We start from the raw sequence: 14,603 nt of genomic DNA, 5'->3' as shown, positions 1-14,603 counted from the left end.
GTGTGGTAGCGCGCGCCTGTAGTTCCAGCTACTTGGAGGGCTGAGGCGGAAGGATTGCCGGAGCCCAGCAGGTCGAGGCTGCAGTGGCCGGGAGCGGCCAATGCACTCCAGTCTGGGTGACAGAGTGAGACTCCAACTCAAAAGAAAAAAGAGATGTACTGGCTGAACCCAAGGAGTTCTGCAAGCGTTTTAAAGCTTTTTCTAAAAGACTGTATCCCTAAAATAGTAACAGAAATGGAATTGAATAAAAGTCCAACCAGAGCAAAACTCTCACACTTAATCATATCTTGCTCCCTGTGTTTCAAATTAAGCATCATATTCTGCTTTTATAATTTCAAGAATCTAAATATATAAACTCAGAGACATAACATTATAGCTATTTTCTCAACACTGGTGGCTACCATTCTACCCCATCTCTGAAATTAGGATGCTTCAAAGTTCTCACTCCTCTGGCAGAAAACAGCAGCCAAAACTCACTTGTCTGCTTCACTATGATCCACCAAGTCCATCTGTGAAGGAAGCAAAATATCTCTGACCATTACTTTGGGAGATGGTGAAAACTAAAGCAACCCTAACATCTAGAGTTAACCTGATACTATCAGCTAGGCCTTGGTGTCCTGGTGAAAATAATTTCACAGAATATCAACATAAGAAAGGCCATCCTATGACCATGATAGATCAAGACAAAAACAAGACCACACTGCAATCATATTTGAATATAGAAAAAAATATGAACATTGTCTAAACCACAAAAAGCTCAAACATCTCTTAATCTGGCTAATATAAATGAGTGCTTCATCTTTACCAGTTACAACTTTAACCTCCTCCTAGACAAGAAGAAGATATCCAAACACAGAATTCTCCCTATCCGCAGTAACTGACCTGGAGCAAAGTCCTATTTCCTTAAGCCTTCCCTTAAATCACCTGTTACAGGCCCCATTTTACAAGTACTTTCTTACATTCTTACTAAAAGGCCCTTCGCTTCTCCATGGTGTAGGTTCTCCCTAGACACTATGAGCAATTATATCTAACTTGTTCTACTACAGGTGGGTCCCTGGGACTCTTTGACTGGAGGACATCAACAAAAGGAAATAAGAATTCATGTCTAAAATTAAATACCTTAGCCGGGCTCGGTGGCTCAGCCTGTAATCCCATGCCTTTGGGAGGCTGAGGTGAGTGGATTACCTGAGTCCATGGGTTCGAGACCCGCCTGGGCAGGTGAGACCTCATCTCTACAATAAATCAAAAAATTAGCCGGGCGTGGTGGCGCGCGCCTGTAATTCCAGCTACTCGGAAGGCTGAGGCGGAAGGATCGCCAGAGCCCAGCAGGTCGAGGCAGCGGTGGCCGGGAGCGGTCACTGCACTCCAGTCTGGGCGACAGAGTGAGACTCCAACTCAAAAGAATAAAAAATAAAAAAATTAAATTAAATTAAATACCTCAAACTGCACACATCATCACTCTGCCTATCAGCATCTTTCTCCTCAAACTTTGCCTACCCTCCAAACAACCTCCTTTCTTGAATTGTTTTCTGAACTCTCTTTGTCTCCCTTTGAGTTCTCTGTTTCCCCATACCAGTTCTTCTCACCCAATAAATGCAGATGTTCTCCATATCCCTTAGCAGCTCTTTCAGTATCAATGGTTCTTACTTATTTTTGGTTCACAGTACTCCCTTTGAAAATCTAAGGTTGAAAATGAAAAACTAAGTTGGGCATGGTGGCTAATGCGTGTAATCCCAGCACTTTGGGAGGTGGAAGCAAGAGGACTGCCTGAGTCCAGGGGTTTGAGGCCTGTCTGAGCACCTTGGCGGGTCTCGAACCTGCAGGCTCAGGCAATCCACTCACCTCAGCCTCCCAAAGTGCGGGATTATAGGCTGAGCCACTGAGCCCAGCTAATTTTGATTTATTCTTCTGCAACAGATTAAATCGAAACATCATCTAGAGATTCCACCTCTAAGATGCCTTATATCTCTCTCCTCCTTGCCATCTCTGTCACAGTCCTAGTTTAGCCCCGCATTACCTCTTACCTACACCACGGCAATAGTTTTCTATAAGTGTTCTCCCTAAAGCATTACTCTAACCACATCACTCTATTAAAAATCTTTGGGCTACTGTCTCCCCATGCTCCACAGAATAAAAACTTAACTTAATATTCAAGGGCTTCCACAATTTGATGCTAATCAACCTTTCCAACCTAAATCTCACAACTCTCTTCTACACCCCTAAAACTCTTATCATATTGTATCCTTAATATGCCTCATAAATGGTCAATACCTTCCCTCACAAAAATCCAGTTTTTTAAAATACAACAAGGCCTGGCCAGGTGGCTCATGCCTATAATTCCAGCACTTTGGAGGCCAAGGTGAAAGACTGCCTGAGCCCACGGGTGTGAGACCAACCTTGGTAAGTTGGTGAGACCTCATCTCTACAATAAATCAAAAAATTAGCCGGGCACGGTGGCATGTGCCTATAGTTCCAGCTACCTAGAAGACTGAGGTGGAAGGATCATCTGAGCCCAGCAGGTCGAGGCTGCGGTGGCCGTGAGGGTGCCACAGCACTGCAGCCTGAGCTTCAGAGTGAGACTCCAACTCAAAAAATAAAAATAAAAAATAGGCCAGGTTCGGTGGCTCAGTCTATAATCCCAGCACTTTGGGAGGCTGAAGCGAGTGGACTGCCTGAGCCCATTGGTTCGAGACCAGCCCAGGTAACTTAGCGAGACCTCATCTCTATAATTTAAAAAAAAAAAAAAATTAGCCAGGCATGGTAATGCACACCTGTAGTTCCGGCTACTTAGAAAGCTGAGGCAGCTCAGCCTGTAATCCCAGCTCTTTGGGAGGCCAAGGTGAGTGGATTGCCTGAGCCCGTGGGTTCGAGACCCACCCAGGCAACTTGGCGAGACCTTGTCTTTACAATAAATAAAAAAATTAGCCAGGCATGGTAGTGCACACCTGTAGTTCCAGCTACTTGGAAGGCTGCGGCAGAAGGATCACCGGAGACCAGTAGGTTGAGGCTGTGGTGGTTGGGAGTGTGCTACTGCACTCCAGTTTGGGCGACAGAGTGAGACTCCAACTCAAAAAAAAAAAAAAGAAAAGAAAAGATAGCTGAAGCAGAAGGATCACGGGAGCCCAGCAGGTCGATGCTGAGGTGGCCATGAGTGTGTGCCACTACACTCCAGTCTAGGCGACGGAGTGAGACTCCAACTCAAACAAAAAAAACCAAAACACCAAAAAATAAAAAAAAAAATCTGTCAACACTAGGGCCTAAATTCTTACATGGCAAAAAGTGGCTGAAGCCAAGAATGCCCTCTCTGCTTCTTTACAATTCCCACTATTCCTTACTATCTTGTGCCTAGCAAACTTTCCTTCACTTAGCGTTTGTCTGACTATTTAGAAAATCTGAATTTGCAACCCTAAATACCTACCTATCCTGGCTGCCAGACCAACTTTCTAATTATACTACTCCTACTTTTAAGTAGTTTGGTAAAAACATGACCATATTATTGTTATTAGTGATGAAAAGAAAAATGTTGGCCATCCTTGCTGTTACTGCTTTGCTCACTGGGACCAAGGAATTCAGGAATTAAATGACTGTCCTTAGTGTGAGTGTTAGTTCACAGCACAGCATACAGAATCAAGCTACAGTATACTCTTTCAAAATATCTCTGTTTTTTGTTTTTTGTTTTTTTGAGTTGGAGTTTCACTCCATCGCCCAGACTGGAGTGCAGTGGCCGCGCCCGGCAACCGCAGCCTCGACCTGCTGGGCTCTGGCGATCCTTCCACCTCAGCCTTCCGAGTAGCCGGAATTACAGGCGCATGCTACCACGCCCGGCTGATTTTTGATTTATTGTAGAGATGAGGTCTCACTGCCCAGGCAGGTCTCGAACCCGCGGGCTCAGGCAATCAACTCACCTCAGCCTCCCAAAGGCGGGGGATTACAGGCTGAGCCACCGAGCCCAGCTGCTTTTTTTTTTTAAATAGAGACAGGGTCTCGTTATGTTACCTAGGCTGGTCTCAAACTCCTGGACTCAAGCAATCCTCTCACCTCAGTCTCCAAAAGTGCTTGGATTTCATGATAAGCCACCAAGCCCAGCCTGTTTGGTGTTTTTAGAGACAGAGTCTCTAATTCTGTCACCCAGGCTGAAGTACAGTGGTGGATTCATAGCTCACTGGAGTCTCTACCTCCTGGCCTTTAGTAACCCTCTTACCTCAGCCTCTTAAAGTGCTGGGATTACAGGCATGCACCCCCTCACTCAGCCCTCTGTCACTTTTATTCAGAAAGAATGACCCACTGCTTCATCAGACCATAGACTTTTACCCAGGCTGGAGTGCAGCGGCATGCTCACAGCTACCGCAGTTTCAACCTGCTGGGCTCAGGCAATCCTTCCACCTCAGCCTTCCAAGTAGCTGGAACTACAGGCACATACCACCACACCCAGCTAATTTTTTGATTTATTGTAGAGATGAGGTCTCGCCAATTTGCCCAGGCTGGTTTCAAACCAGTGGGCTCAGGCAATCCTCTCACTTCAGTTTCCCAAAGTGCTGGGATTATAGGCATGAGCCACCACATCCAGCCTAGACCTTCTTATGCTATTGGCACAAGTCAGTTACCCTGAAAGTGACCTGGCTTTTTAGCATTTGTATGCATCAGTCAAATGCTGATGACAATGACCACCCAAGAGAGAGAGAAACAGCTTCTAACCTGCAGATTAACAGGTTATTCTAGAATATGGATGGCTATGGGCATACTTTTCTTACTTAAACTATTTTATTAATGGGACTATTTCAACACATCACAACCTGAAAATACAATCTGATTCCCACCCCCCCACACATCCCAGAAATCTTCACATTATTATCCACAGATCCAATTGTTTAGAAAACATTCCTTTTTCAAACCAAGGAAAGTACTAAGAACACTGGAAAAGGTTTGGGATTCAATCTTTAAAAAAAATTTTTTTTGAGTCTGAGTCTTATTCTGACACCCAGGATGGGCTAGAGTACAGTGGCACCCTCATGGCCACCGCAGTTTCAATCTGTTGGACTCAGGAGATGCTTCTGCCTCAGCCTTCCATGTAGCTGAAACTACAGGCATGCACGACCACACTCAGCTAATTGTTTTTGGATTTATTGTAGAGACAAGGTCTCGCCAAGTTGCCCAGGCTGGTCTTGAACCCCTGAGCTCAAGCATTCCAAAGTGCTGGGATTACAGGCATGAGCCACTGTGCCTGGCCTGGATTCAATCTTAATCACTACTAGTATTTGTGAATCAGTAAGATATTGCTAACTAGGAGTACTTCTCAGATGCACACAGCTACCTTCTCAGCACCAGATAGTACCACTCCCACTTTTACAGATGCAAAAACAAAGGCACAAATAAGGGAATCAATTGTCAAATGTCACAACAGTCAGAGAACAGCAGTGTTCCTAGTGTCCTGCTGGAAGCTAAGCAAGTTCTGGAAGCTAAGCAAAAGAAACAAACACTAACTATAAAATGAAAACAGAGCCAGGTGTGGTGGCTCACATCTGTAATCCCGGCGCTTCGGGAGTCTGAGGCAAGAGGATTGCCTTAGTCCAGAGGTTTGAGACCAGCCTGGGAAAATTGGTGAGACCGTCTCCACAATAAATCAAAATAATCAGCCAGGTGTGGTGCCGTGTGCCTGTGGTTCCAGCTACTTGGAAGGCTAAGGCGAAGAAAGGATCACCTGAGCCTAGCAGGTCAAAGTTGTGGTGGCCAAGAGTGTGCCACTGCACTCCAGTCTGGACGACAGAATGAGACTTTGACTCAAAAAAAAAGAAAGAAAACAGCCCCCCTAAACACTTTAAGTCATGAGGATATATAGGAAAAAAGGTCGGTATTAAGAGTAGGTTAAATTATTACTTAACACGCTTGCTTTCAAAATAGTGTCAATAAATTCAAGAAGCAGGAAACTATGATGATTAATTCAGTTTATAGTTCAGCAACATTTGTTGGGCTAAACACTACGATGCAAGCATGTGTGGGGATTGGAATGAACTCTTTCAACGAACTCTTCCAAGCAGGAGATTCTTTTTCTACTCCAAGCAACAACAGTTCTCAAACCAAGAGTGGGCAGCCTGAGAGGAAAAGGAAGTTTTATGGAGGCTTCTTACCACTACTTAGTTTTGAAAGGTTTCTGTATAAGACAAGTAACCTTCAACAGAAGAGGAAATGAAAGCTTGGCTCCAACCACCATAGTATTATTTCCTTCCTTAAAACTGTTGAAATTTTTGCCTATGTCCTTTTATAAACAGATACTTCTCCTAGTACTAAAGACTTTTCATACAGAGCAACCTTCTCAGTTTAAATTGGTTCAAAATGTATTTCCATCCAATGCCAATTTACTCAGCCATTCTGACTTTTACATATGTCTTTAGGCAGGCAGATAACATCTGAATTTTCACGATTATGTGTCTTAAATGATGCTCTGGGCATTATTATTCCCTAAGTCTTTCAACTGAGTGCTCACACTTAAAAAGCAACATAGAGGTCAAAAGAACCTCCAGAAGCAGCATATCCAGAGGGCAAGGGGCCCAAAGAAATATACTCCTCACCTTAGCTTCCCAAAGTGCTGGGATTATGGGAAAAAAAAGAAAAGAAAAGAAAAGAAATACACCCCTGCTGTGTGCAGTGGCTCATGCCTGTAATCTCAGCACTCTGGAAGGCAGAGGCAAGAGCCCACGGGTTTGAGACCAGCCTGGGCAACTTGGTGAGACCTCATCTCTATAATAAATCAGAAAATTAGCCAGGTGTGGTGGCACACGCCTATAGTCCCAACTACTTGGGAGACTGAGGCAGAGGGATCACCTGAGCCCAGCAGGTTGAGGCTGTGGTGGCCACGAGCGTGTCACTGCACTCCAGCCTGGGTGATGGAGTGAGATTCTGTCTCCAAAAAATAAAAAATAAATATACACCTTTGAAGACTTATCAGAAAAAAAACGTAGAAATGAGAAAAGGAGCAGACAAAGAGAGAAGTCATCAACATGAGAGCATGGAATGGAGAGAAAGGCAATTCCCTCCCTAACAAAACTGATGGAGAAACAAAGCACTGAGAGGTTCTAGAGCATATGAAGCCATCTTCCAGTACATGGGGGAAAGCTGATGCCCCCTCAGACACTTACCGTGTTGCATTTTGTGCCACACACCACTTGCCTATGATTCAACCACTGAGATGCAAACACTTTGTTAAGGGTCCCAAGGTGAAACTCTCTTTCCTTCAGGAGACTGGGAAGCTGCTGTGCTGCATAACCATGCAACACTCGAAAGTAGTTGGTTTCATTCTGTAACCTGACTTCCCGATTCTTCAGATAGTACACCAAGGATCTCTTCACTGGAGGGAGTCTTTTCCTTTTATGAAGTGAGTGATCCCAGCCATACTGTGGAAAGCAACATTAGAAATCAGGGCTTTGGCTACCTTTCTTGAGTATAAGAGATCCTACTGTATTACAGAAATCACCAAGAACTATCCTGCAGGATTTACATACATCAGAAATACAAATACAAGAGAACAAGAATCTCAATCCAGAAAGCCCAGTTTAACTCTTGCAACACTGAAAAGATATGGCTCATAGTCAAACTTACCTATGAATTACAAAGGCTGAAAGTCAAGGGAATGGAAGAAAGGAACAAGCTAAAAGGCTTACTAGACCTTTTATGAGTGAAGGATTCAGATCCCCTAAGCTATCTTTGATAGGGAAAACAATGAGGGGCCCAGTAACGCCTATACTGACCTGGGCTGCACCCAGCCTCCTTCTCCCTCTCAGCCTGTCCTCCCCGTGGAGCATGAAGGGTACAGCCGAAGGAGCCAGATTAGGGTCCCAGGTCTTCCAGATACACTATTAATGGCCGCTCCTCGGTCATTGCCCGCTCTCCAAGCAGTTAGAGAATTCGAATAATCAAACACCAACGGGGCGGTGGGCACAGGAAATTAGAGTTCGAATCCAAGTACAAGAAGGACTTCCTCTCCAAAGGGGGCGACAGAGATGATACGTGGGAATTGCTTTCTTCTAGGGGCCCATGTGCCAAAACGCCCAGCTCACGGCTTGGGTATCCATAGAGAAACTCCTTCCTCGATGAAGAGCGCAATCATTTCAGCGTCCCTTCTAGTGGACTTCACTTTCCCTCCTAGTATCTCCTAGGACATCGATTTTGTTCTCGATTCTCCTAAACTCCGGTTTCCCCTTACTCCAAAGTCAAGATTCTGGTTTCTCTTCACGCCTTATTCCTGGCCGCCGGCTTCCCGCGAAAAATACCACTACTGAGTTCCCCTTTAGTTCCACACCACTCTGGCTACCTGCTCTCCAGTGAGCTCCTGAGGGTCCAGCCCTGACTCTACAGGCCAGGGCCCCATTCCTGTCCCTCTCTGACTACAAACCTAGAACCCTGATTCCTGTCCCCGGACCCTAACGTCCTTGGTGTCTCAGCCTCATCACCTAGGTCTCGGCCTGTTAGCCCTCACCTGCAAGCCCTGAGCGTCGCTCCCGGCTCCCGGCGAGGCGGGCGCTTTCCGCTTCCTGCTAACTGCTTTCCGGGCCATAGTGGGCAACGCCGCCGCGGCCCCGCAGCCACATGGGGCGGGGGAAGCAAGGGGTTGCAGGACTGCGGGTCATATACTGGGCCCCGGGGCCGCGCACCTTAGTGCGCCCGGCCCGGAAAATGGCCCAGACCCGAGGCGGCAGTAGAAAAATGGGATGTGGACAGAAGGGAAAGAAGGAGGGAGGACTGTAGCCGGGAAAGGGAAGAGGAAAGGGAAACAGGAACGGGAGGCTTTCCGACGACGGAGTCTGGAAAGGACGGCGAGCGGCTAGAACCAAAACACCCCTCCCCCGCCCGCCGTCACTCTTGCGCAGGCGCACTCCGCAGCGTGTCGCCACGGTGACGTAACCGGAAAGAGAGGGGCGGGATTTAGGGCCGGAGGCGCGTTCGTCGCAGTTGCCTGGCCGCCGCTAGAACTTTTCTTGTTGTCTCTTGGCGGCCGCCGGAAGTGGGTGAGCAGAGGCCCAGCGAATCTGGCTTCTGGCCGCCGACCTCGAACCCCCCAGCCCGCCAGTCCCAGGCACCCAGAAGTGAGGACGACCACCCCTGCCGCTGGAAGGAGTTCCTCACAGCACGCGCCTTTACCCAGATGCCCCCGCTGGTTACTTCCCATCTAGAACCAAACACGCTATGCCCTGGATCCAAGGGCTGGACGCTACAGGGGGACCCCAGCCCTCAAAACGGAGCCTAGGTTAGAAGCCAGAGCAGCATGTCCAGGCTTTCCCGCCACAGAGAAGTTGCCTGGCACAGCCAACCCAGGCCGTCCCACGGACCCTGGCTACCTTCTCCCCATCCCTAGGGAGCCCGCAGGCTCCGGTCTTGCTCCTCCTCCTGACCCTTTCTCCTGTCCGATCCGCAGCAGCCTCTCAGTCGACCATGACTGCCTTTATGATTCCATGGCCTACCACCAAAGCCAACATGGTCTTTTGTGCTTTGTGAAGTAGACCTCACGCTGTAATTAATCTGTCACTGCCTGCCTCACTCTTAGAGCTCAGGTTGCATCTCCGTTAGGGTAGATTAGAAATTATGAATCAGAGAAGAGAGTGGTCATTTTTGGCTTGCTAGCCCAGTTAATGGCTGGCATTGGACACCAAACAAGAGATCTTCATCAGGATCACCCTTGCCTCCGTTTTCAGAAGATCCTGAAGGAATGTGACTGCCAGCCACCACTTTCCTCAGGCAAAGAGGAAGCAGGATGTTCTTTCTTGGGGCTGACTGGCTTCAGGCTGTGGTGCCCAGTTACCTGCTGATCCCTTCAGGCTTCAGGTCTCATTACCTCCAGGGAGCTCTGGGGACCCATCTGAAGTTCTGCCTACAAGGAGATTTGTATTTGTTTTCCAAGCTGAACCAAAGACCAAGTTGAGACAGGGTCCTCTGCCATGCCACTGACTTCTATTGCTACCTTATAATTAATCTGTCACTGCCTGCCTCACTCTCAGAGCTCAGATTGCATCTTCATTAGGGTAGGTTAGAAATTATGAACCACAGGAAAGAGAGTGGTCATTTTTGGCTTGCCAGCCCAGTTAATGGCTTGCTTGGGCAAGCCTGTCCCTTTAGAGACAAGCACAAAATGGATGGGTCAGGAGTGGGACAGCTACCTCTTTGGAGTTTGTTCTAGTTCTGCCTTGCCTCACAATGCTCTGGATGACCTTTTGTGCAAGAGTCCGGAATCCTTTGAGACCCTCTAGGCTCAGGCTGGACTGGGCTGTGCCAGTGTCAGAGGAGTCCACTGGACATTGCTGCAGGCTTATTCTTAAGTGTGGTGTACTTCATCTTGACATCCCCAAATGTACCTCACAGCAGAGTTCATTATTTCTATGGAAATGAAATAGAATGAAAGCCCATTTGGAAGTTTAAAAGTTCACAGTTACAGCTAGGTAGCCTGTAATCCTAGTGCTTTGGGAAGCTGAGGTGGGAGGATCATTTGAGGCCATGAGTTCAAGACTAACCTGATGACAGTAAGACCCGTATCCTCTCTCCATTCTCTCCATCTCCTTTTTTTTTTTTTTAATTTGAGTTGGAGTCTCACCCTGCTGCTCAGGCTGGAGTGCAGTGGCACGCTCATGGCTACCCCAGTGTTAACCTGCTGTGCTCCAGTGATCCTTCCGCCTCAGCCTTCCAAGTAGCTGGAATTACAGGCGCATGCTACTACACCTGGCTAATTTTTTATTTATTGTAAAGACAAGGTCTCACCAAGTTGCCTGGGCTGGTCTTGAACCCGCAGGCTCAGGCAATCCACTTGCCTCGGCCTTCCAACGTGCTGGGATTACAGGCTGAGCCACTGAACCCGCCTTTTTTTTTTTTTAGAAACAAGATCTCACTCTAGTCCTGACTGGAGTGCAGTGGTGTGATCATAGCTCACTGCAGCCTCCAACTCCTGGGCTCAAGCAATCCTCCTGAGTAGCTGGGACTACAGGCGCACATCACCATACCCAGCTAATATTTTATTTTTCGTAGAAACAAAGTCTCACTATGTTGCCCAGGATGGTCTCAAACTCCTGGGCTCCAGTGATCCTCTCACCTCAGCCACCCAAGGTGTTGGGATTACAGGCATGAGCCATTGTGTCTAGCCAAAAAAAAGTTTTTAACTTAAAGTTCACAATTGCTTTTTTTAAAATTTTTTTTTTTGAATTGGAGTCTCACTCATCCAGGCTGGATTGTAGTTGCATGCTCCTGGCCACTGCAGCCTCAACCTGCTGGGCTCAGGCGATCCTTCCACCTCAGCCTTCCAAGTAGCCGGCACTACGGGCATACGCTACCACAACCAGGTAATTTTTTTACTTATTGTGGAGACGAGGTCTCATCATGTTGCCCAGGCTGGTCTCGAACCTGTGGGCTCAGGCAGTCCTCTCGCCTCAGCCTCCCAAAGTGCTGGGATTATAGGTTTGAGCCACCACAACTGGCCAATTTTTTTTTTTTTTAAGCCAGGATTTATTGAGAGGACAGAAAAGCTCCCACAGTGGGAGTGGACCCGAAGGGTCGCCTCAATTTTTTTTTTTTAGTTAAGAGTCTCTCCGGCCCAGACTGGAGTGCAGTGGCACATTTATGGCTACTGCAGCCTCGACCTGCTGGGCTCAGGTGATCCTTCTCACCCTTCTAAGTAGCTGGAATCACAGGCATGCACCACCATACCTGGCTAATTTTTTTATTTATTGTAGAGACAAAGTCTCGCCAAGTTGCCCAGTCTGGTCTCAAACTCTTAGACTCAAGCATTCCTCTCACCTCTGCCTCCCAAAGTGCTGAGATTACAGATGTGAGCCACCATGCCCAGTTTACAATTGCTTTTAATAGACTGATAATACCAAGTTTCGTAAAATGGTAGAATAACTGGAACTGTCATACATTGTTAGTGGGCATATAATTTGGTACAACCAATTTGGAAAAATTTATGGCAGTACTTACTAAAACTAAATGTGTACTTAATGTTCTGATCCAGCATTTCTAATTCTGAGTTATAAACTCACAGAAATAAGTGTTTATGTCCACTAAAAGGCATGTATAAGAATAGTCATAGAGCCAGGCTCGGTGGCTCAGCCTGTAATCCCATGCCTTTGGGAGGCTTAGGTGAGTGGATTGCCTGAGCCTGCGGGTTCGAGACCCGCCTGGGCAGGCGAGACCTCATCTCTACAATAAATCAAAAAAATTAGCCAGGCGTGGTAGCATGCGCCTGTAGTTCCAGCTACTTGGAAGGCTGAGGCAGAAGGATCGCGGATCCCAGCAAGTCGAGGCGGCCACCGCACTCCAGTCTGGGTGACAGTCAGACTCCAACTCAAAAAAAAAAGAGCCGGGCTCGGTGGCTCAGCCTGTAATCCCACGCCTTTGGGAGGCTGAGGTGAGTGGATTGCCTGAGCCCGCGGGTTCGAGACCCGCCTGGGCATCGAGACCTCATCTCTACAATAAATCAAAAAATCAGCCAGGTGTGGTAGCGCATGCCTGTAATTCCGGCTACTTGGAAGGCTGAGGTGGAAGGATCGCCAGAGCCCAGCAGGTCGAGACTGTGGTGGCCAGGAGTGGCCACTGCACTCCAGTCTGGCCGACAGAGTGAGACTCCAACTCAAAAAAAAAAAAAGAATAGTTATAGCAATTTTATTCATAAGTCTTCAACTGGAAATAGTTATATGTCAACAGTAGGAAAGATAAATGGTGGTATAGTCACACAATGGGATATTGCATAGTCGTGGTAGCTCAAGCCTGTAATCCCAGCACATTGGGAGGCCAATGTGTGAGGATTACCTGAGCTCAGGGGTTTGAGACCAGCCTAGGTAACTTGGTGAGAACTCATCTCTACAGTAAATCAAAGGCTTGGTGCAGTGACACAAGCCTGTAATCTCAGCACTTGGGACTGTGAGGTGAGAGGATTGCCTGAGCCCACGGTTCGAGACAAGCCTGGGCAACTTGGCAAGAGCTTATCTCTACGATAAGTCAAAAAATTAGCTGGACGTGGTAGCACACGCCTGTAGTTCCAGCTTCTTGGAAAGCTGAGGTAGACGTATCGACTGAGCCCAGCAGGTCGAGGCAGCGGTGACCATGAGCATGCCACTGCTCTCCAACCTGTGTAACAGAGTGAGACTTCAACTCAAAAAAAAAAAAGCAGTGCTACACATGGATGCTGTGAAAGTTGATCCTATGAATTGGGTAATTCTTGGGAATTTAGTCATCTACTAAAACATCAGCGAGGCTGTGGAAAAAGCACCCAGGTTACATAATGTTGCTCCAGGAATGTAAAGCTCTGTAAGCCTGGTTGCTGAAACTGCCTGCTTTAGTCTGAAACCAGCTTTATCTAATAACTGCTGAAACAATTTGCTGTGACACTAAGAATAGTTTTACCCATTGCTATCATTTACCAATGAAACTTACCAGTCCCCCAAAACCTTACTGTTGTCTACGATTTTCCTTGAAGAGCAATAAGTAACATTTTTTTTTTACAAAACTTCCAATTTTGTGTCCTTTGCATGTATGTCAGTCTGCATTTATGCCCCCAATTACAATATTTCTTCACAAAATATTTAAATTTCAGAAATTCCCCTCTATATTTTGATTTCTACAAAACTTTATAGATGCATTTTACGATGTTGAGTGAAAAAAATCATGCCTATAATCCCAGCACTGTGGGAGGCTGAGGCAAAAAGATTGCCTGAACCCAGGAGTTCAAGAGCAGCCTGGGCAACTTGGTGAGACCTCGTCTACACAATTAAAAAAAGAACTAGCCAGGTGTGGTAGCGTGTGCCTGTAGTTCCAGCTACTTGGAAGGCTGAAGCGGAGGAGTTGTCCGAGCCCAGCAGGTCGAGGCTACAGTGGCCGTGATCATGCCACTGCACTCCAGCCTGGGTGACAGAGTGAGACTCTGACTCAAAAAAAAAAAAACAAAAAAAACACACAAAGTAATTTCTAATTATAATTAGTGAATGCGTAATTCCATTTTTTATGCAATGCAAAAACAGTCACACCTGATCAATGATAATAGAAGTCAGAATAGTCATTACCTTTGTGGGAATGGGGGGGTTACTAACTGGGAGAGGACCTCAGGGAAACTTCTACTGTCCTGGAAATTTCTATATCTTGATCTGCGTAGTGATTATAATGGTGTTTATATGCGTAAATTTTTTTTTTAGTTGGAGTCTCACTCTGTCGCCCAGGCTGGAGTGCAATGGCACACTCATGGCCACCATAGCCTGGACCTACTGGGCTCGGGTGATCCTTCTACCTTAGCCTTCCAGATAGCTAGAATTACAGATACATGGCACCATGCCCAGTCAATTTTTTGATTTATTGTAGAGGTGAGGTCTCGCTAAGTTGCCCAGGCTGGTCTTGAACTTGTGGGCTCAGTCAATCCTCTCACCTCAGCCTCCCAAAGTGCTGGGATTACAGGCTGAGCCACTGAGCCCGGCTTGTACATTTTTTTTAGAGATGGGGTCTTGCTGTGTGGCCCAGGCTGGTCACAAACTCCTAGGCTCAAGTGATCATCCAACCTCCTGAATAGCTGGGACTACAGGGCTCCATATTTCCACAACCCCCCCCCCCAGCTTGATCCTCTTTACTTTTTAAGAGATAATCAA

The 14,603-nt window shown here is 46.9% G+C and overlaps 1 protein-coding gene across 1 annotated transcript in view; it reads right to left on the bottom strand.

The window, feature by feature from the left end:
• The window catches only part of DCAF12 (DDB1 and CUL4 associated factor 12), a 43,490-nt gene extending 34,603 nt beyond the window's left edge, over nt 1–8,887 (bottom strand). Inside the window, exons 1-2 of the mRNA XM_008070969.2 lie at nt 8,471–8,887; nt 7,134–7,388 (exon numbers count right to left, since the gene is read on the bottom strand). Of these exons, the coding sequence (XP_008069160.1) occupies nt 7,134–7,388; nt 8,471–8,548 (333 nt within the window). The 5' untranslated portion in view covers nt 8,549–8,887. The remainder of the gene's footprint in view (nt 1–7,133; nt 7,389–8,470) is intronic.
• Nucleotides 8,888–14,603: the final 5,716 nt, after the last annotated feature.

The sequence above is a fragment of the Carlito syrichta genome, unplaced genomic scaffold, assembly GCF_000164805.1.
Source record: "Carlito syrichta isolate Samal-C Ts95f unplaced genomic scaffold, Tarsius_syrichta-2.0.1 Scaffold112228, whole genome shotgun sequence".
NCBI classification, from domain to species: Eukaryota; Metazoa; Chordata; class Mammalia; order Primates; family Tarsiidae; genus Carlito; species Carlito syrichta.
This window is presented reverse-complemented; position numbering and strand designations above follow the sequence as displayed.